General features: G+C 54.9%; 1 protein-coding gene across 3 annotated transcripts in view; it reads left to right on the top strand.

The window, feature by feature from the left end:
* Positions 1 to 23,253, top strand: part of CDH22 (cadherin 22) — a 68,691-nt gene that overhangs the window by 33,374 nt on the left and 12,064 nt on the right. For all 3 annotated transcript variants that reach the window (XM_082744766.1, XM_082744764.1, XM_082744765.1), the window contains exons 5-7: positions 441 to 634; positions 3,164 to 3,417; positions 12,519 to 12,655. In XM_082744766.1, the coding sequence (XP_082600892.1) occupies positions 441 to 634; positions 3,164 to 3,417; positions 12,519 to 12,655 (585 nt within the window). The remainder of the gene's footprint in view (positions 1 to 440; positions 635 to 3,163; positions 3,418 to 12,518; positions 12,656 to 23,253) is intronic.

Genomic DNA, 23,253 nt, shown 5'->3' with positions numbered 1-23,253 from the left:
TTTATTGAGCAGCTACTATGAGCTAGGCACTGTACTAAGCACTTCCCACGCCTCTTCGTCTAAGTTAACTGGCATAATGACGGTGCCGCCAGGAAGGTGCTGTTCCCATTCTACAGATGAGGAAACCAAGGCTCAGGATTACACAGCCAGGACTGACTCCGGGGCCTAAGCCTTGATCACTTTGCTCCTCTGCACCCCTCTTGGGCACACGGGGAAACCGAAGCCCCAACCATGGCAGGCATTTTTCCTATCAGTCAGCAAATCAGCTCAGGGTCAGAATCAGGACCCTCCTCTTGGCACTCTGCCCCCTTGGGAGCCCTTTACAGACACTGCCCTCCCAGGAGCCCATCTGGGCCCCCCCTCTCGTCTCCGCTAAAGGTGGTGGAAGTTGGGGGTAGGGGCTGCCCCCCCATCTCTGTTCACAGCTGTATCCCCTACAGAGATGTACCAGTTCAGCATTCAGGAGTCAGCCCCCATCGGCACAGCTGTGGGACGAGTGAAGGCTGAGGACTCGGACGTGGGTGAGAACACAGATATGACTTACCACCTCAAGGAAGAGAGCGGCAGCGGAGGCCAAGTGTTCAAGGTCACCACGGACAGCGACACTCAGGAGGCCATCATCGTTGTGCAGAAGGTGCGGCTTCCCCAGGAGGTGGGGGGGCGGGGGCGGTGCGGTGTGCAGACTCAGGTTGGCTGGGTTAGGGAGGCCTTAGAGCTGCCACATAGCCCTGATCTCTCTGGGGACCCAGGACCAACCTGGGGAAAACAGTGATGGTCTCAGTCTTATTTTACAAATGAGAAAATGAGGCACAAAGAAGATAAGTGGCACAGCTGGCTCTGAGAGCCCGGATTCACACCAGATTTGGATCCGTGCTCAGAATCACTGCATTGAGCTCCTTCAAGTTCACGCCCTTCATGCTCATTTCCTTTCATCCTCATGCTTCCCTCTGAAGAGACATCAGTCCTTCAGCCCATTTTTACAAGCAAGAAAACAGAGGTACAGAGAGGGAAAAGGGCTTGCCCAAGGTCATACCTGTAAGGGGCAGAGTCAGGATTTGAACCCCAGTCTGGTGACTCCAAGCTCTTTCCTTCCTGAGTTCAACAGCCCTCCTCCCCTACTGACTAGCCCAGGAACCAAAAGCTAAAAGAACAGACTCAGGGCTTCCTAGGGGAAGTGTATGGAGATCAAATGAGAAGCAAAAATCCGTCTTCCAGGATTTGGTCGTGGGCTTGGCAACTCAGCGCCACACAGGCCTCTGAGACCACCACCCTAGCCTTGCTCTCCCATGAGAGGTCAATCCCCTGGGCTGGCCTGCTAGTGCTGGTCGGCCTTTGTACGCCTCCAGGCTGGGGTGCTCACTCCCTGCCACCGTCCAGCTATTTCTCCTCCCCTTCAGCCAGGACCTGTTTCCATCAGCAGATCAGAATCTGCTCTCATCAGCCTGGGCCCTGCCGTCTGGGACCCACAGCAGTGTCTGCGCTCTACAGCCCTTCATTCACTCAAGAAGCACATAATGACCTGTTCTCTACCTGGCCTGGAGGGTTTGAAAAGAGTGAAGACTCCCAGTTTCTTCAGCAACTCCCCAGAAGATTAAAATATAGTAGCTATTATTTATAGTAAAGTGTATCCGAGCTACCAGACGCCTTTCAGCTGCTCATCATGTATTAACTTAATCAATCCCTACCACAACCCTCCGAGGTACTATTATTGCCCATTTTATAGATGAGAAAACTGAGGCCATGGCATTCAACAATTCACATCCAAGGGCATGCATCTCGCAAAACACAGTAGGGCTACGAGCCCAGGCAGTCTGGCTCCAGAATCCACCCCTTTAAGTATTATGTGGCTTTCAGTCTTCTGAGTTCCATTTGTCTTCTGGAAGATGAGCCCATTTCCCAGATGGGGCTCAGCATCCTAGGGCAGCAGAGTCAGACCCCAAGCCCAGCCTCTGCATTTGCTCTTAATCCCCAGGCTGCCCATAACCCCTCCCCCCATCCCAGGCACCACCCCCCAACACCCGGGCTCCAGCAGAGGCGCCAGAGGTGTCTCAGTGGAGGCGCAGAGCCCAAGCCTGATTGATGACCCGGCTCCAGAGCCCATCGCTCACTCACGCCTGGCTCTGGCTTGCCTCCCTGCATCCTGATTTCCCAGGCAACAAGACGGAGGAAGGAAGAAGGAGGTGGCCGAGTCTTCTGCTGGAGAAGGTGGGGGCAGGAGGTTCTGAGAGCAAAGCGGCGGTGTCTAGGCACAGGGCAGGTCTCCAGGAAGGTCACCCTTGCCACCAAGATAGCTCCCCCCACGCGACAGAGACGCCTGAGCCCCACCACTGCTATGTCCCTGGGTGTTGTCTTTAGAATGCCGGAGCCAACACACAGCCTCAAAGCTCATTCATCAGAAGGTCACCCGTGAGCACTCCCTGATGAGAAGCAAGGCTCAGCACGGGTTTAGCCAGATTTCCAAGGAAAGCTCTCGGGCAGCGTGGCTTAACAGGCTCAACTCACATTCCTTGCTGCCGCCTGCGGACCTGGGAAATGTCTCCTTAACCCACAGAGCCAAGGCCCAGAGAGGCTAAACTGATTGCCCATAGACACACAGCGAGTCAGCCACAGTGGGCTTTCCTTGCCGGGGGTTAAGGGCCAGGACTTGGGAGCAGCACTGCCTGGGTTTGAATCCTGCCTCTGCCTAACTGCTAAGTGACCTCGAGTTCCTCCGGTGCAAAAGGAGATAACCACAATGCAGGCCTCTTAGGGATGTTGTCAAATTAGATGAGTTAATGTATTTAAAGCACTCGTGCGCACACTAAGTGTTCCGTGAATTAATAAATTTATGAAATGCCCCAACATACTGTGCTTCCAGGGCGGGAAGTCAGATGTCAGATGTCAGGGTCCTTTACCCTGATGGGCTGTGTGACCCTTGGCAAGACTGTCCCCCACATTCTGGCTTCATCCACCTGTAACCAGGAAGGGCTGGTCTGGGTCTCCCAACAGCAGGTTTCCTAGTGCAGCCCACCACTCCCGGTGCCACACACACACCCCGCCACGCTGAGTCATCGTGACCTTGGGCCGGCCCCGCCCCCTCTGGGCCCACCTCCCTGACGTTCTCTTTAGGCACAGAGCCTGCGGGGGGGTGCCTACTCACCAGCCTTCTGCTTCCTCCCCGCAGCGTCTGGACTTTGAGTCCCAGCCCGTGCACACCGTGGTCCTGGAGGCCCTCAACAAGTTCGTGGATCCCCGCTTCGCTGACCTGGGCACGTTCCGCGACCAGGCGATCGTGCGCGTGGCTGTGACCGACGTGGACGAGCCCCCCGAGTTCCGGCCGCCCTCCGGCCTCCTGGAGGTGCAGGAGGACGCGCAGGTGGGCTCCCTGGTCGGCGTGGTGACGGCGCGGGACCCCGACGCCGCCAACCGGCCCGTCCGGTGAGACCCCCGCCCGGGGCCACGCCTGCTGCCTGCTCTCCCGCCACCGCCCCGAGGACGGACTGCGGGCAGAGGGGGAGGGGCGGGGGGCGGAGAAGGGGGGATCTGGACGCAGAGATGCAGCTCAGAGACAAAGGAAACAGATGTGAGAATGATCACAGAGAGTCAGGGGACTCCGGGCAAGGAGGGAGACCCGGGTTTGGCAGACACCGCAGAGTGAACCCGGCTCGCCCCCGGTCCTCCTCTCTGTCCACGGTGGCTCACCCCCTCGGTGCCCACGGCCCGTCCATCCACAAGCCTGTGACCCCTGATTCCACTCTTTTGCCCACCCTGCGGTCTCAGCGGCTTCCCGTGGCTCCCTCAGGCACCCAAAACTCACCACGTTCAGAACTGAGCTCCAGGTCCCTCCACCAAAAACAAGGACCCCAGCCTTCCAGTCCTTGAAGTCAAAAATGTTGGAGACACCCTGCCTCCTGTCTCACACCTCCCTCCAGCCCATCAGTGGATCCGACATCCACCCTTTAGTCACATATCCGGAATCCAACCACTTTCTCCACCTGAGCTGCTCTCCCCTGGTCCAGGCCCCCATGTTCTCTTACCCAGATCCGGACCAGAACCCGCACTCCCCCACCACCCCCCAACTGGTCTCCCTGCTTCTGCCCTGCCCCTCCTTCATCTAGAACTGCCTCTGGGCCGGACTGATCCTGTGGAAATGGAAATCATTTCTGGGCCTTCCTCTGCCCAGAACCCCCAGAGGCACCCATCCGGCTCAGAATAAAAGACCAAGCTCTCACAGTGCCCCCCAGACCCATGAGATCTGGCCTCCCTATACGCTTTCAGACCATTCCTCCCAAGACCCTCCTTCCTCGTTCACACAGCTCAGCCACCCTGGCCTCCTCACTGCTCTGCAGATGCACCAGGCTCACTCCACCTCAGGACCTTTGCAAGTGCTGATCCCTCTGCCTCGAACGTCCCCCTCCCCACCCCACCCCTGCTTAATAGCCCCACTATTGGTCCACTCGCTTCCTCCAGGCCTTTGATCAAGAGTCACCTTCTCAGGGAGGCCTTTCCCGACCACTCTTTCTAAAATTTCAACCCCACCCCAACCCCCAGCCCCAACACTTCACATTCCCTTTCTACATGTTTCTCCCTCCTCAGTAGCCTTCGTCCTCGTCTCACGCGCTACCTAGTTTTCTGGCTCCCTGTGTGTCTCTCCCGCTACAAGATAAGCTCCGTGAGGGTAGGGAGTTCTGTGTGCTCACCACTCTACCCTCAGGGCCAACCCAAAGCCTGCACTCAGTGGACACTTGCTGACTGCCCTGGTGAGTGAATGAAACATAAAAAGCAGAGAAAAACTGAGAAAAGAGAGAGACAGAGGCTCAGGAGCCTGGGGAGAGACCCACAGTAAGAGGAGGAGGTCAGATGGGGGGGCGGGGAGCCGGTGGGAAGACCGTGAGAGGAACTAAAAGAGGCAGAGGACCTCCTGGCCATGTAGAAACAGGAGATTTGCTGAGAAAGCCAGAAAGGGAAAGATAGGGAGAGACAGGGACGGGCAGGGAGGGAGGCAGGTGGGTGGAGGGGAGGGGATGCCGAAGCTCTGTCAGTGTTTCTGGAAGGGTTTGGGAAGTCCCTGACTGTGGCTCAAGTTGGAAGAAGGTCAGGTAGAAGAGACCGGAAGAACGGTTGTAGCTACGGTTGTAGCAGAAATAATCCAGAGGCCAGGGATTGGGGGAGGGCCGTTTTTGGACAGACCAGAAGGAGATTCCCAAGCTCCCTGCTTCCTCCCTGAAACCCCTGGACAGAATCAGTAAGTAATCCCTGAACCTACTATTTGCCAGTCTTTGTGTGGAGCATTGAAGAGAGGGAGAGGGAAAGCTAGTTTGAGGATCGCTGCATTACATGTTTCCAGATGGGAAACATTCCCCTCATCATCTATGTGAATGGTTCTCCGGGTTGTGCAGTGCACAGCCTATACCATCCTACATGGCAGCCCTGGGTGACGACAGAGAGTTGCCATCCTGCCTAACTGCCTATGGGCTCCCAGATTGGGAAATACCCTCAGGGGTCTTAAAAGACTTCCTGGAGGAGGCAGGAAATGAACTGAGCTGGTATGGTCAGGCGTAAATACGAGGTGAAAGGCATTCTAGGCAGAGGAACAGCTTGTGCGGATATATGGAGGCAGAGGTAGATGTCCTGCAGAAGAGCAGATCAGATCGTGATGGCTACAGTGGACTGAGGGAGATGAGGCAGCGAAAGTGAGGTCTGGCTGGCCTTAAGGGCAGGCTGAGGAGCTCAGACTCAGGCCAGAGGGCCAGAGGACTGGGGTTGCCTCTGCCTTCCTCACTGCCAAAACCTTCCTGCTTCCTCTGAGCTCCTCTGCTGCCCTTCCACTCAGGCTGTCCGTAGGTCTGTCGGCAACCCCCTAGCCTCCAGCTGGGCCATGAACCTCTCTCCCTCCAGGAAGGGGTTATCACCCATGTGTGTGAGGAAGCCGAAGCCCAGGGAAGGGAGGAGGCATTCCTGGGCTCCCCCCGGGGGAGTTGAGAGCCAAGAGTAGGAGCTGAGTCCTCGCCTCCCAGGTTAGTGTTTCTGTGTGCACTCCCCTCCCCAGCACTGAGACTCCCAGACTCCCTCCTCCCTCCGCTGGTTTCCCTTCCCTCCAGCTTTTATCTGCACTGAAAGGGCCAACTTTGAAACCAGCTTCTCACCTTCTTTCATCTCTCTTTGCCGGCCCCTTCCCTGGGGCTCCTCGGACCGGGAGGCGGCTAGAAGCCTGAGACAGCTCCAATTTAACACCACAAACATTTACCCAACTCCTCCTCGTGTGCCGAGCCAGGCCCAGAGACGCAGGGATGACTCAGTGGAGGGCAGAGCTGGGGATGAGCGCCCTCTCTGCAGGGGACAGACATGGAAACAGGAGGCCAGTGAGGGGCCACTGAGAGACTGAAGGGCACCTCCCAGGGTACATGTGGTACCCAGAGCCCAGATGGCCTCCTCAGCTCCTTAGTCCTCAGGCTCATGGACTCAGCCAGTGCCTACACATTGAGTCAAGGGGGAACCAGTGGTAATAAGACCTTGTCCCTGCCCACAGAGAGTTTGCCTTCTCCCAGGGGTAGATAGTCAGCGAGTAGTAAAACATCTGTTGATACCAGTCAGGAAATAATTGCTGATAAGAGCCATGAAAGAGTTAAACAGGGCGGTAGGATAAGGAGGATTGGGACAACAGGGGCTACTGTGGATGGAGAATGATAAAGTGAGAGCCAGCCTGCAAAGATGTGAGGAAGAGCATTCCAGGTGGAGGGAACAGCAAGTGCAAAGGTCCTGGGGCAGAGGCAGCTTGGTGGGTTCCCGGAGATGAAGACAGTAAGTGGTATCCTGGGAAATTTTACCTGGGCACCTGCGGAACACAGAGATGCAGATATACAGAGCAGTTTTTCTGAGTTCCTGCACTGGGGAGAGTGGAAAAGTACCTCATCTTATTGCCTTTCCCCCTCCGGGGGTAATATATGCAGTTTACAGATGAAGAAACTGAGGGTCAGAGAGGAGAAGTGACTCTCCCAGTATCATTCAGCTTGAAGGGGACGGGCGTGATCTAACCCATGATTATCTGCTCCCTGAGTTTAGCCTCCTGGAATTTTACCCCAGCTTCTTACCTTCTCTGTGGTTAGGTGTCCTCCCTGGTGCATCAGGCACAGAGATGAATCAGACATAGGCCAACACAAAGGCTAGGCCCCCAATTGAAGGCCTCTAGTAACAGATCTAAGTTTGAGTGGTCTTGGGCTGAGGGCAGGGGCTTGAGGACTACAGAGCTCCACGGAGGGGCGAGTGCTCAGGGCACAGGAACAAACCCAGACTTCCCCAGGTGGCCCCTGAGCAAGGCTGAAGAGGTGAGGTTGGCACAGGGAGATGACGCTCCTGGTTGGAGTGAGGGTGAGGGCCCGGAAGCAGGAAGAGAATCGCAGATCCGGGAGGTTAAGTTCAGCAGCAGCGCGATCAGTGGGTGAGCGCATGTCAAGGTGGGCAGAGATGAGGACAGAGAGACACTTGGGCCAGCCCGGGAAGGACCCTGAACGTCAGGTGGAGAAGCGGGACTCCTTGCTTCAAAGGGAAACCTTGGAAGCTTTGGAGGGAGGGAGGCGAGTGCTCAGGGGGGCTCAGACAGGCCCACCTCTGGGTTAAGCAGCCTTGCAGAGAGTCAGGCCCTTGATCAGCCCAGCACAGTCCTCCCTACACCCTTCTTCAAACATCAAAACCAGCAAAGCCCACACTGGACCAGAGGGAACAAACCCTCATTTCCTGCCAGCACTCCACAGTGGGGTGCATTGGAAAGTATGGGGGTTCTGGAATCAAAGAAGACCTGGGTCGGAATCCCAGCTCAGTTGTAGAACTGTGGGAAGATCACTGGACCTACAATAAGCCTCTGTTTTCCCATCTCTATAATGGGCATCATGATAGTACCTGCCTCATTCATTTATTCAAAAATTAGGTATTTCAAAAATTTATTTATTTATTTATTTATTTATTTATTTATTTATTTGACAGAGCTCACAAGTAGGCAGAGAGACAGAGGGGGAAGCAGGCTTCCTGCTGAGCAGAGAGCCCAATGAGGGGTTCAATCCCAGGACCCTGAGATCATGACCTGAGCCGAAGGCAGAGGCTTTAACCCACTGAGCCACCTAGGCGCCCCCCAAAATTAGGTATTAAATGTCTGCTGTGTTCTACTAGGATCTGCGCTCGGTGCCTTTATGTTCCTTTGTGGCCTGGACACCAATTTCTCCCCTTCAATCTGCAGCCTGTATTAATCACATACAAATTTTGGGCTTTGATATGTGTCTTAAGGTTGGGGTGGGGACAGTACGTGAGAAAGAATCACAGATGGGGTAGAGTCAGCAGAGAGGAATCCCTGGTGTGGGGACTGGGGGGACAGAAAGCCCCTTCTGCATCTCCCTCTAGTGCTCAGGTGGGGGCTGCATCCACCAGCCTTCGAGGCACATATGTACGTGAGCCCCCAACCGGGGAGCCTGGAAGCGCGGCACACACAGTAGTCTGCTGCCTCCCAGCTCTGTCATACCTGCGTACACACCCTATGCACAGATTTACACGGACAGAAACCACATAGTGCACGCCCAGGCCAGGAAGCAGGACCCTCAAGCAGGACCCTCCCCACGTCCCCCACCCCGACCTTGACAATGGCAGCACTTTGTGCCCTCGGAGTGTGTGTGAGTGTCTGCAGGTGTGCCTGGCTGGCCCTCAGCCGGATGCCCATAGACAAGGCCCCGCACACACATGGGTGTCCACTAACCAGCCCTTTTGACCCAGAGCAAGGACCCTTGCTTCTTTTAGCCCAGTTTCCTCATCTGTGAAATGGGGGTTATAACAGTGCCTGTGAAGATGGGAGGAGCTCATGTACAGAAAGGCCTCCTACAGGCCTGGCACGAAGTCTTGTCTGGCAAAAAAAACACAGGAGCTAATCCATGGGGCATGTGGCGGCTCCCAGCACTGCTAGAAGTATTCCACTGATATCTACTTGTCCAGCCCTCACAGCTGCTCGGTAAGATAGACATTGTTATTGTCTCCATTTTTAAGAGGAGGAAACCAAAGAACAGAGAGGACAAGTGATTTACCCGAGACCACACACAGCTAGGTTTCAAACCTAGGCAGATGGGTACCTGATCTGCACTCCAGACCACCATTCCAGGGCCTCCCTTACAAGTGTGCACAGACATGTACACACACGTACCACACACTAGCTGACACCCCTCCACACTCTCTCTCTGCCCTCCTCCACCCACACCTGCTCCGGTTCCCCTCCCTGCCATCCGGTCCTGCTGACTGAATGAGGAACGGGACATTCTAGACCCACAGCTGCCCCCCACCCTCCCCAACATGCTGGAGATACTCCGAGGTCCACTTTCCCTACATAGGGCCTCCCAGCCCCCACCCCCCACCCCGGGCACGGGCACACGGACCACACACCTGCTGGAGGGACTCCTGTGTCCCCCTAACCAGACATTCTGAATAATAATTAGAATAACAATCGTTGTCTCTCCTGGAGTAATTTTCCTGGAGCTCAGCTAGGCACCTTATCCCCCTGCTAGGCATTTAATCCTCCTAGCAACTTGCAAGGTAGGATTAGCATCTCCATTTTGCTCAAAATTAAAGTTCAAAGATTGAAGTGACTTGTTGGGGACATCGTGGACTTGGATCCACACCCAGGGCTAAGCAGCTGCCTCTCGAGCCTCAGCTTTTCCAAAAGCAAAACAGTATCTCACACACACACAGGCACACACACAGGCACGCACACCACTCACATATTCAGGACACACACACACACACACACTCTTTCCACCCACAACACCGACCAGACACAACTCCTGCACCTACACGTGAGGTCCCTAAGCCTCGCCTCCGCCACCCCCCCATTTTTGCCAGGCCCCACTCCTCGCTTCAATGCCACACCCCTCCCTCCCTCCCACTCACTGGCTGGCTTCCTGAGCTGGAACAAAACCACCTGGGCTCAGCCAGCCACACTGACCTGCAGCCCCAACTCTTTTGCTGGTTAATGGCAGGTCCCTGCGGCCGCCCCACGGCCTTGGGAACAGCTGCCTCCACTTAGATTCAGGGCCCGCCCTCCTCCCTTCCCCTCCAGGAGGAAACAAAAGAGAAAACTAGGAGGAGAGAAAAAAGGAGGGAGTTCTAAGCAGGAACAGGAGAAGCAAGAAGGTGGTAGGCTTCCTCCCACAAGCCCTGTCTCATGCCCCAGCCTTGACCCAGCGATCAGGAGCCCAGGCTATGTCAGACCCTGGCCCTCTCCTGGACTCTCTTCCTGCACTGGTAAAGTCAGGAGGAGGTTCCTTCCAACCGAGCTGACACTTGGATTCCGGTTCTACCTCCTTTGGACCAAACATCTGACAGGCCCAGGCTGAGGACAAAGGAGACCTGAGCCTCCATGCTTTGCAGCTTTGGGTGGTCCTAAAAAAGAGCTAAAAAAGAACTCTGGGTAGAGAGTCCCAAATTTGGGTACAAATTCCAATTCTGTGACAGTTCCTGTGCAATTTTGAGCATGGTCATCACTAGCCCTCATGGCATCTTCGCATAAATAAGGAAAAGATCCCTTTTTGAGAAGATCCTCCCTAGGACACCTGGCAAGCTGAACACTGGGTAGACTTTAACCCCATTTCACCCTTCAGCCTGATACCTTTGTGCAGGATACAGCCTGCTCAATCATACTTGGCCGTCCTAAGCTTGGCAGGTTTCCTTTCTGAGCCTCAGTGTCTTCATCTGCAAAATGGGAGATCCCATCAGCTTCACAGGATGCCAGGCAGGGACCTCATGTGTCTTGTTTGCCCTTTTATCCCCAGGACCTAGCACAGGGCAGTACAGAGAAGGCACTGAGTTAATGTCTAGGCATGAAGGAGTGCACGGAAGGATGGCTAAAGGAAAAGCAGGCTATAACTATTAAGTGCTGTGCTAATGGAAGGAAGTATCATCTTGGGTCTGAAGCCCCCCCGCCCCCCCTCAGGTTGGTTAGGGACAAGGGGGATGTGGGCTTAGCAGCTTAGGGACAGGGAGGAGAGTTGATGGGGGCTCAGGAGACTGACTGTAATGCCCGCTATCCCCATACATACAACCTTTTCCAGTTGGCCATAGTGTTCACTATTTTCACCTCCACCCCTTTAACTATGAAAAGAGTAAGGGATATCACCTGTGCCTATGCCCAGACTCATGCATTAGCTCCTCTAACCCACACCAGCATGAGGGAGTATTCAGCATCCCTTCTCCAGATAAGCAGACGGAGGCCAGGGAAGTCCAGTGACTTGCCCAAGGTTACACAGGTAGACTAAGTAGCCTAGGATTCAAACGCAGCTCTGACTACTCTCCAGATGCGGACAGTCCCACTGGGTGTCCTTATTCCCATTCAACAGATGAGAAGACTGAGGCCTGGGGCAGTTGTAATGCAGCTAAGCCCCACTGTAGGGTCACTTAGGGGCCTTGCGCCTCCAGCAGGGGGCGTTTCTGGTGTCCTCGCCTCCTTGGGCCTCAGTTTCCTCCTCTAGGAGATGGGGAAAGGGTCCGTTTCCTCCCGGTGGGAGGAGCCGGGTGGATCAGGCTGAGCTCCGCCCCGCCAAGCTTCTTTGTCCTCGCCGCACAATGCACCCTTGCTTGGCATTCGAGGCCTTTGTGGGCCGCGCAGCCTGGCGGCGCCCCCGCCCGCATTTATCAGCGCAGGGAAGCGGAGGTCCGAGCTGGCGGGGCCTCTCTGGGCCGCCGCCCGAGACATGTGTTGGACACGGGCCTTTCAGGCCTGGAGCCGCTGCACAAAGGCCCGGGAAGAAGGCGGAACAAAGGGCTTTTTCACGCGGCAACTGAAAAGCGGCAGATTAGCTCGCGCGTGCTGCGCAGGCGGGGAGGGGCCGCCGGCCATCCCCCTCAACCCCCACACCCCGCACTCGCTCAGCCTGTGTGCCCGGGCTGGGGCCTCCACGCCGATCCCCTCTCTCCTGCTCAGAATTCCCCTCGGCCCCCACCCCTACCCCCGACGAGTCCAAGCCCTGAATTCCGCGCCCCGCGGGTGCGGATGCCCGCCTTGCTTCTCCGTCCTACGTTTACCATTCTCTGAATAATCCCTACCCACCATTCTCTGAATGATTCTTTGCACCTGTTCCCACGCACCCGCCCACCCGTGCCAGCCCCCACCCGTGCCAGCCCGGTCCCCTTCCCAAGCCCAGTTCTAGGGTCAGCTCTTAGGGAAAGGTAAGAATCGAATATACAGTGAGTGCTAGCTCTGTGCCAGGGACTTCGCCCACTTCCAGCCTCACAACTGTGGGGTGCAAATTATTAGCTCCATTACCCAGCTGAGGAAACTGAGGCCAGGAAAGGTGGAGGGAGGCCCGTGGTCACACAACAGGTGCCGGTGCAGCAGAGAGGCAAACCCAGATTCCTTTCCACCCCTTCTCTTTTGGAAAGGGCTTCTCTGCTCCTCGTGTCCCCCAGGCAGGTAGGTGATCCCTCTTTAAGGGATGGGGGGGAATGGTGGACTTGGGCATGGGCTCCACCTGGCGCCAGGGCACCTTCAATCAGTCCCGCCCTGCCTCCCTCAGGTACGCCATTGACCGCGACTCGGATCTGGACCAGATCTTTGATATCGATGCGGACACGGGCGCCATCGTGACGGGCAAGGGCTTGGACCGTGAGACCGCCGGCTGGCACAATATCACCGTGCTGGCCATGGAAGCGGGTGAGTCGGGGGCGGGGCTATCATTGGGGGAGGGACGAAGGCTGAGTGAGGGGCGGGGCTGAGGCGGGGCAAAAAGAAAGGAACCGGGCACTGATGGCCGGGTTGCGAGAGGCAAGAGCTGAGAGGGAGGAGCAAAGACGTGGGAAGAATCCCACGCCCAAGGGCGAAGGCTGGTGGTGAAGCTGGCTTTCTTCCCTCAGCATTTATTGAGCGCCCACTACATACGACGCCCGTTTTAGGGACTGGGGATGCAGCCCTTGAAGACAGAAAATCTCCTGTCTTTGTGGGGGAGCGCTAGACTGTCCCCAAACAGGTGTACCTATGTCATATGATGTGAAGTGCTAGTGAGAAACCGGCAAAGAAGAAAGTGGGGGAAGGGGATTGGGAAGAAGATGGTGTTGTTCCTTTTAGAAGAAGGCCTCTCTGAGGAGACATTTCAACGGAGACCTTACGAAAGTGAAAGAGTCATGCCCATGTCTGAGGGAAGAGTGTTGTAAGCAGAGAAAACAGCCAGTGCAAAGGCCCTGAGGTGGTAGTTTGCCCAGTATATTGGAGGAACAGCAAGGAAGCCAGTGTGGTTGGTGAGGGGCAGAGTGTTCAGCCACTGCAAGCTCTTTGGACTTTACTCTGAATAATGTGGGGATCATAGGACAGACCTGAGGAGGGACTTGCCTGACAGGATATCTCTGGCTGCTGCATGAGAATAGATCTTTTGAGGGGTGAGGGAGGAAGTTAAATGTGACAGTGGCAGGAAGACGTGGCCTGGCCCAGGGCGACAGCCGTGGAGGTGAGACGCGGTCGGCTTTGGGGGGCAGGCTGAAAATGACATCCCAGGATTTTATGATGGAATGGACTGACATGGAGATAAGAGAGGTGTCCGGGACTACTTCAAGGTGCTTGGCCTGGCTTTCAGGAAGAGTGTGTGTGATTGTGTGTGTGCACCAAAGGCAGTTTGGTGCAGCTGGCACAGGTGAGCTACAAGGGGCGGGGGGGGGGTGTCTATGCATAGGGTCCAGATAAGTAAGGCCATGGAGGTGAGGAGCTGAGACTGCGGGGTTCACAGAGCCCCAGGAGAGGGGAGGGGGCAGCTCCAGGTATCCTCCAAAACCACAGCAAAGCTGCCTGGGCCTGGTCTCCAGGTATCCTCCGCACCCCCTCCCCGCACCCCCATCAGCTCTCGAGGTCCAGGAGCCAGCACAGCTGCCAGCAAGCCGTCATGATAACAGAGAAACTCAGAGCCTCTGAGCCTGGGGGGTGGGGGGTGGGCGAGGTGCAAACTTGCCCCTGCGTGCACTTGGGGGGGGGGGGGCCCAAGCCCCTCCTGGCCCTGTGAGCCCCCTGCCAGCCTTCCTCCTCCTCCCCCTGCTGGCGCCCTCCCACTTTGCCGCCCCAGCAGCCCGTGGGCCAAGGAAGTCCCTAGGCTGAAGTTCCCTCCATCTCTTTCAACTTCAGTTTAAAAGAAAATACAAAGCTGGCTCAAACCTCAGTGCCTGCTGCTCAGGAGCCTTTGAATCCACTCCTCCACCGCATGAAAGGAAGGTAACAAAAGGTGGCTGGAGAGGAAGTGGCGGCTGGACTGGGGGGAGGAGAGCCCCCTCCTTACTTCCCTGAACCTGTTCCCAGGGCAGCCGTGGGGGGGACAGCAAGGAAGCCAGTGTGGTTGGTGAGGGGCAGAGTGTTCAGCCACTGCTGGGCAGAGACGCCGCCTCTCCCTGCCCACAGCTACAGCTCCCCCACAGCCTGTCACCCTGTCTCACATCCCATTCTTGGGTTAAGCATCATGCTTCTTCTGCCGAGTGGGTCTCCTTACAGCGAGCAGCTCGAGTGGCATACAAAGTCTGTAATGCTGCCATTTCACGGAAGAAAGAATGTGGAGGGGAATCGCCCACAAACATTGGACAGTGTTTAACTCATCCATATTCTGGGCTAGAGGATTTTCAGTGACTTTACTGAATCATGATCAGTAACCAGCCAGCACCCACTTGACTGATGGGAAGATTGAGGCTCGGAGAGGAAATTTGCCCAAGGATGTGCTGTGGCAGAGCTGGGATTTGGGGCAAGTCTGTCTGGCTCCCTCCGCAGCATGGCCAGGTGAGCTCCCTTTCCGGGGTCCTCTCTGCAGTCTGAACCCCGCCTCTCTCCCCCACACAGCAGTGCCTAGCAACTAACCTGGGGAAGATAAGGCTCTGATAGGAGACTCATCACTGGGCTAGAGACCCAGCCCTCTGAGCTGCAATCAACAACCCGCCCAACCCTCACCAGGTATCAATCAATAAGAAAACGAATGGCTCCTGCTTCCCGGGAGCTAGTGGGAAGATTCAATAGGGCCATGCATGGGAAGAACTTGCCTAGTACTTAATAAGTGCTCAATTAGTGGTATCTATTGATCTTGACTCTGTGCACTTGACTTCAGCACCAACTCCGCACAAGACATTTTACAGTGGGGTGCCCGCTGGTTGACTCTTCCCACCTAAGAGATATCGGTTCTGCCCTTATCCCCAACGTACGAAGGACAAGGGAAATCATTTGTCCAAATTCCCAGCCCCAATCTGTCTGACTCCAAAGCCCAGCTCTCACCCAGATGCCCCTCAAGTCACGTTTCTTTGGTGCCAGGCACGAATCCAGGAGTGTCACAAATAACCCACCCACTCCAGCTTCTCGGCATCTCTGTGAGACAAGGGAGAAATTATTATCCCCGCTTTACAGATGAGGAAATAAAGGCTCAGGGAGGAACAGCGATGGCTCCATGGTCACAGAGCAAATCCATGCAGGACCAGGGCAAATCCATGCAGGACCAGGGCTCCACCGCCACACCTCCTGCTTCCCAGCAGACTGCCCCAGCCCCAAGTGCAATGCCAGTGGATCTGCCTGCCCATGGCCTCCTACTAAAGCATCCATTTGGCTTCTTTAGAAACAGAGGATGCTGGTGGGGTCACGGTGGCCCTACCTGCTCTGGGCATAACAAACAGGAGGGGACAAGAATCTGAGGGGAAAATGTATACACAGTGGCCAAGCTTGGTGAACACCTTGGAGAAGGCTGCACTGAGAGCCGCCACTGTCATACTGGATTACCTCAAAGACTCCCAGCCACTTAGTATGCCGGCTCCCCTCTCCCCGAACTTCTGAGTCATCCATTCTGCCCAGGCAGACGCTCCTTCCACTGACATTATCTTTAACGTTTTGTAATCATGAAATATTAATGACCAATATTGAATTTAAAGTACAATTTGTGTCTGAATCCTTCGGTGGAAAGGGCAGTTGTAAAGGGACAGTCTTCAAAGAGATGGGGGTGCGGACTTGGAAGGCTAGTGCTGGGGTGGGGGTGCCGGGGGCCGCATTCGACCCCCCTCTTCCAGGGTTGTCTGGCCGTGAGCCGGTCTGGAGTGCAGGGTGGTGGCAGTCGCTAGCCACCAGGAAGGAATATCCAGGAGTTAAGCAGATTAGCGAGAAGCTTCCCCATCTGGGTCACTCCAGTACATCTTAGAGCACCCCGTATGTCTTAGAGCACCCCGGTTTTTCCTGCAAACCATGGAGCATGCATCATGATTTATATATGTATTTATGTGAGTATCTAGTTAATCTCTTCTCCCCAGGAAGCTGGACACTAGGGCAGGGTCTCGTCCGCATCTGCGCTATTCATACTGGGCCTGGCACTTAGTAGGTGTGTGTAAATCCTTACTGAATGAATGGCTAAAGGGGCTGGCCCATCCGGTTAGGAAAGCAGGGTGGCGTGACCGGCGAGAACTGGGATCAGCTGCTCCATTCCCAGCTGTGTGAGCTCGGATAGCTTTCATTGCCTTACTTTTCTCATCTGTAAAATGGCACTGTGTCTGATGGCTGTAAAGATAATAATTTTACGATATCTTTACAATAAGAGCAGCTTTTGTTTATTTGAAGCATACGATATGCCCGACGTCATACCGAAGGTTGTATATAAAGCATCTCATGTCATGTACATTAGAATCTGTGTTTGTACGGTGACTAGCGTGGTTCCTGACCCACGTTATGTGTGATTCATAGCTGAGGGGAGAAGGAACGTCAGAGATGATGGACTCCAGTCCCCATCCCTCCTCCCCACTTTACAGCTGAAGAGACTGAGCCCGAGGAAGGGAAGCAACATGCCCAAGTCCAGCAGTGAGGCTTTATGACTCCCAGTCCAGTGCTCCTTAGGAGGACAATAGGGGTGGGGGTGAGAGCTTGCGGTGGGGTGAGAGACATAGTGCTCAGTTGCCACAAGGACACCCTCCGCCCCCCTCATGTCTGCCCCCAGCTAATGTTTCCGGAGGGCCTCTCTTCACCGCCCATCCCGGGCTGGTGCTGGGCTTGGCTTGGCTTGGCTTGGCAAGGCTTGGCCACTGACCTTGGAGCTCACAGGTAGGCAGGGGAGAGACGCATCGACAGTGGCAACCCAGAGCAGAAGGGGGCAGTGGGCACTCAGGAGGAGCAGGGAGGGACTTGCCCACCCAGAGGGGAAGGAGGCCAAAAATTCTTCCCAGAGGAGGGGACATCTGAATTGGGTCTCAAAGGCCGAGGAAAGGGGGTGGGGTGCTCGAGGCAGAAAGACCCAGAAGTTCAGCTGTCCACTGGCCATTCTGAGAATGGGGAAGCTGGGGGGTGGGGCGGGGCGGGCAGAGGTTAGGGTGGGGGCGGCTGGAGTAGACGGGGTGAGGTGAGCATGGAGATGCCCACGGATCCTCTATAGGAAGGACCTTGGGTGTCCTCTGAGGAGCCAGACGTCTCCTGAAGACAGCAGGGAACCAAGGCAGGTCTTTGAGCAGAAGAGAAACATGGTCTGCTGTGCCATTGCAATGTTCACTTGGGTCGTGGGTGAACAGGAAGGGACTGGCCTGGAGCAGGAGGACACATAGGAGGCTGTCGTGAAGCCTAAGGCTTAGACATGAGCTGGGGGTATCCGAGCAGAGCTAGGATGGGCAGGGAAGCTGAGTGTGGTGCCGTCTGGGGAAGAGGATTGGCACAGCACTGCCTGGAAGGGGCTGCTTCAAGAGGCACTGAACTTCCCAACAACAGAAGTGTGTAAATGAGGCCGGGGCCCCTCTTGGACTGGGTAACTCCCGGAATCCAGTGCCTGCTGAGTACCTAACAGAGGCTGACCGGAATAAAGCTTTTGTCATGTCCGTGGGGTCTCCAGAGCACAGCCCAGCACAGCCCAGAACATCAGGACCAGCTCAGCCTAGGAAGGAAAACTTTCTCCCCCACCCCATTCCAGAGTTCCTGATTCACCCCGAAGTCCTCCCTTCCCTTTTGGAGGACTACACATACCCCACTGCAACAAAGTCAATCCTCCAGTCTCCCCTTGGAAGCCAAAGAGATCATCAAAGTCTTGAGGCAGAGAAGTATGTACAAACCTCCCACTCCCATTAAAGGTGAGCCGGGGATGGGGCATGGGGAGCAAGGAGCCCACTTTTGACAGCCCTGACACCCCTCCCCTGGAGCACCCCCACTTGCTCACCCAGCCCCCTCGCCGGCCTGCCCTCCCTGTCTTGGCCGGCGGGTAATTGGGATGATAAATCTTCCTGCCCAGCTGGCCAGCTCTAATCAGAGCCTGGTGTTTGGATGCAATTTAATTCTCTCTGGAGGGGGAGGGGATGGGGGGACAGGAGAAGAGGGTCCGGCTCAGCTGCCCACCCTCCACTGCAAGTGAGTGGGAAGGAGGGGCCTTCAAGTTCCCCTCCGGCTCTTTCCCTCCCCCCACCCCTGTTCCTTTCTCCACCAGCCCCCCCTCCCCGCCCGCACCTTTCTCACTCCCACTCTTACAACCTCCCTTACCTCTTTCTCTCTGGGCTTCTCTCTCTCTCCCCCCATTTGTTTTACTGATAAGAAAACCTTAGTCCGAAGAGAGAGGCAGAAACAGCATCACACAGCTTGATTCCTTCCCAGATGGAGGGATCCTGGAGGGGGTGCAACCCCGCCCCCCCCAGAATCAGTCCATCTGTGGAGGTCTTCGTCTCTCCCTGTGGCATAGTCAGGGATGCCACAGACAATGAAACCCATTCATTCGACGATCTTTATTAAGCACCTACTATGTTCCATGCACATAGCAGGAAACAAAACAGAAATTCTGCTTACTTTCTGGTGGGGGAGGCAGGTAATGAGCACGTTAAGTGAGTCAAAACCTTCGGGGGTGTTGGATGAGTGGTATGGAGAGAAAGCAGGGAAAGGGGTGTCTGGGACCCTTTGGCAAGGGATGGCAAGGGATACATTTAAAGGTCATCAGGGGAGGTTCTCTGAGAAGGCATCTGGGCAACCATCTGAAGGAGAGAATGGAGCAAACTTGGAGCAGAGCTCCAGAGAGGGATAAGGGTCCAGGCTGGGGAGATCGCTGGAAGATCACGTGCACGTGGGACTCTGCTGGTATTCTGATAGCCCATTCTGATAGCCCAGGACGGACGTAGTCAGGGAAAGCTTCCAGGAGGAGGCGGAGATATTTGTTTGGGACCTGGAGGCAAGTAGGACTGACAGATGAAGATGGCAAGAAAGGCAGTACCACCCGATGATCAGAAACTCCCCCCTTTGGAACCAGACCCAGGTTATTGACCATGTGTTCCCTATGACACCTTGGGCTAATTTGTTACCTCTCTGAATGGGTTTCCTCCTCAGTAAAAGGCCAATCATCTTAGTCTCCACCTCCCACAATGGTTGACAGATAAAATGGGTGGCACAGACCCTGGCCCACAGCGCATGCTCCCTAAGTGCTTGCTGATGTCTTTCCGGGAAGGAGTGCCCTTAACAGAGTCACCAGGTCGGCTTCCGCTTCCTCTTCCCTTCCTAGTGGTCCCCAGCCCTCAAGTCCATGGTTGGTTCAGATACCGGATGAGTGCCTGCCGGGGGCTGGGGTCTTCTTTGGAAGGGATCGAGAGTCTCACTATAGACAACCTTCTCCTCTTCTCCTCCGGGATGTTTGCTGATGCTGTTCCCCGGGGCACACTTTCCCTCCCATCCGCATCACGTGATTCCTTCCTAGTTGGATCTCAGTCTAAAGGTCACTCCAGGGAAAATATCCCTGCACCCGCCTGGCTCCTGAACCTTTATCTCTTAGCTCTTATCGGAGTCCTGAGTACTGTCTGTCCCTGCCGCTAGACTGAGAGATCGTGTAGGTCTTGCTCACTGCTATGTCCTTGGCACAAAGAAGGTGCTCAATTCATAGTTGTCAGCAAAACCCAGAAGCCTCAGCTCCAGATGGCTTAGTCCGATCCCATGTCCTTTATGCATAAGGGACTCCGAGGCCCAGAGAAGGAAGGCAACCTGCCCACGGTGCACAGCACCACATCCCACCCAGTCCAGTCTCTTCCCAAGGCTCCCACTGAACAGCCCACCTCCTCAGCCCTGCCCCCCCCCCGAGCTTCACCGACACCTTCCCGGGCTCCTAGTGAGTTAGCTCAGGGAAGGAGCCCCAGGCCGAAGCACGTTTAATTTTCATCTAGGAACCGGTTAAGGCTGTGGGCCTGCTCAGCTCTGGGCTGTCAATCAGCCTTCCTCAAGGCTGCATCAATTAGTTTAAAAATATTGAATGCAATTTTGCCTGACACAACATATTGCAGCTACTGCAAAATATAATTTATTTTAGAAGAAGAAATAATTAAACTAATTTGCATGTCAGTCAGCTGAACTGAGATGCCAAGAAGGGGGTTGGGACCCATGAAGGACCCAGCCTCAGGAGAGGGCACCTGCTGCCGGGCAGCGGGAAAGGGCTGCTTGGACCTGAGTCCGAGAGTAGTTGGTGCTAATCCCCAGGCAGCAGGAGGGCCTGCTGGCCTTGGATCTAGACCAAGCACTGGCCAGACCAGAGGCAGGAGACCCAGGACCTAACCCAGTTCTGTGCTGACTCCCTTGTAGGTCTGGGCAAGGTCCCGGCCTCTCTGGGCCTCAGTTTTCTCATCTACAAAATGGATTTAACAAGACCTCCTTTACGGATTGTTTTGAGGGTCAAAAGAAAGATTATAGATAAGAAAGTTTGTTATCGATTGGAAAGTCCTGTGCAGGGGTGAAGATTATTTAATTGATGGAGTCTTTGTCTTATCCCAGAAACACTGAAGATGGTAAACTTATGAATTAATTATTAGCAATGATCACAAATGCTGTTAACTGTGATCAGGAGAGGTGTAGAGGAAGTCCACCAGAAGTAAGACAACAGGTTGGACTGGCCCACCTGCCTGTGGTTGGCAACCCTTGCCACATAGTAAATTCCTACAGCCATTAAAAAACCTCAGTGACAGAGCCTTGGGCATCCATGTGTCTTAAAGGCTTCCCAGGTGCTTCTAATGTGCAGCCAGGCTGGCGGTGGCTGTGATGTCATGGGCACACAGGCTCTGGAGGGTCCAGGCCAGCCCCAAATTCAAGGGTCCCCAGGATCATTTCTGCCGGTAACAACTTGGCAGCAGAGAGGCATATCCCTTCCCTGCTCACTCAGCCGCTCCGCCTCCAGGACCCAGATCCACAGCCACACCAAAGGGTTCAGGGCTTTCCCAGGGGGTGACCTGTAACATTTTTAAGAAGGAGGTAGGGGGGCGCCTGGGTGGCTCAGTTGGTTCGGCGTCTGACTGTTGGTTTCAGCTCAGGTCATGATCTCAGGGTCATGAGATCGAGCCCCACGTCAGACAGATTCTGCTGGGCAAGGAGCCTGCTTGAGATTCTCTCTCTCCCTCTCCCTTGGCCCCACCCTCCCAAAAAATAAAATAAAATAGTAAAAGAGGAGACGGGACAATGACAATATGTGGGGTGAAGGATGTGTTAACTAACCTGATTATGGGAAACATCTCACAATATATATGTATATAATAAAATCACCATGTTGCACACCTTAAACTTATACCATGTTATTTGTGAGTTCTATCTCAATAAAGCTAGAGATTTAAAAAAAAAAAAAAAAGAGCATCGAGAACAGGTCCAACAGATCTTAAAGGAATGGCTCAATAGTGGGGGTCTTGCCAGCAGCGGACCCAGCCCCCTGCCCCACCGCAGCATGTCGGAGGGGCTTGCCCTGCTGTAGGGTTGCCCTTCTGCATGGCACATGGGCCCCTGTGCCCGCCCCCCACCTCAGCCGGGAGAGAGGTGCCTGGTCCTGGCAGTGGGCCTCACCCTCCCCACTTGCCTTCTTCCCAAATGCACCCACCTTCTGTCTGTTTAAGTTCTCCAGCAACACGCTCTTAAAAATAACGGCTTGCCCGGCATTCCCAGTCACGACTCCGATCTCCCGCCCCCAGAAAAGCCCCCTCTAATCACTGAAGCGGCAGATCTGGGTGAGCTGAAAAGATAAGGTGCCCCTGGCTAAGGGGAGCTCCAGAGAGAGGTCGGGGTCTGCGTTAATTAAGGACTTGCCCCCCTCCTTTCCCTGACCCCAGGAGGGGGCTGCACCTACCTCCCGATCTCATTTCTCTTTATCAACACACGAGCAGCTGCCTCGGCCCGCAGTGGCCCCTGAGTTCAGAGAAAGCAGCAGCCGACAGCCCCATTCCCCCCCTCCCCCAGAACTCATGGGGTTCCTGGCTACTAGAAAGCTTCCAGGCTGCTACCAAAAGAGCTCCCTGCCAGCCAGGCTAGTTCCCCCAGTCACTGTGCTTGGAAGGGGATGGCTTCCTCTCCTAGTCCTTGAGGTCCCTGGTGGATAGAGCTTGTCAGCCACAAACTCATGACTAAGATAGCTGAGAGCAGAGCACCAATGAGGACCCAAGAGGTCCGGGAGACAAGGGAAAAGGCCGACATTCAGGGTGCTGCTCAGAGAGGTCCGGCTGGGATGAGGTACCCTTCAATCACTTGAAGTCATTGCTGAAAGGACCCTTCCAGGATGTCTGTTTTGGGTTTTGTTTTGTTTTGTTTTGTTTAAAGATTTTATTTATTTATTTGACAGAGAGAGGCACAGGGAGAGAGGGAACACAAGCAGAGAGAGAGAGGGGGCGGGTGGGGGGTGGGGAGAAGTAGGCTTCCTGCTGAGCAGGGAGCCCGATGCAGGACTCCATCCCAGGACCCTGAGATCATGACCTGAGCCAAAGGCAGTTGCTTAACGACTGAGCCACCCAGGCCCCAAGGATGTCTATTTATTTAACAAATCCTTACAGAACACTTGCTATGTGTTATAGACACAGTTTTTTTTAGAGAATTTTTAAAACTTTAATAGACATACACACAGTTTAAAAATGCTTTACAGATAGTAACTCAATCTGTCCTCTTAAGCAACCCATCACTAGTAGCTCCATGTTGCTGGAGAGAAAGCAGAGGCACAGAGAGGCCAAGAGACCTGGCATAGACCCCACAGCTCCTAAGTGGCAGAGTTGAGATCGGAACAACTTGGCTCGGAGACTTTACTCTTAATCACCATGCTCTGTTCATTTTCCAGATCTGGAAGGGGATATCAGGGAGGGAGGACCAAACCCTGGGTCAAGGACAGAGCCATCCCTGGAACGCAGGCCTCTTTCAGTCTATGTTCTTCTAGTCTTCATTCACACATTTAACGAATGTATTAGAACCTCCTCTGTGCTGTATCCCATGGTGCTGGGAACCTGGAGATGAATACATCAGGGACCTTGACCTCAAAGATATCACAGGCAGGGGTGTCATGGTTGTGCTGAAGACGCTGGCCAAGA

This window comes from Mustela nivalis (genome assembly GCF_964662115.1).
Source record: "Mustela nivalis genome assembly, chromosome: 8".
Classification (NCBI taxonomy): Eukaryota; Metazoa; Chordata; class Mammalia; order Carnivora; family Mustelidae; genus Mustela; species Mustela nivalis.
Note: the sequence above shows the minus strand (reverse complement) of the source record. Positions and strands in the feature narration are given on the sequence as shown.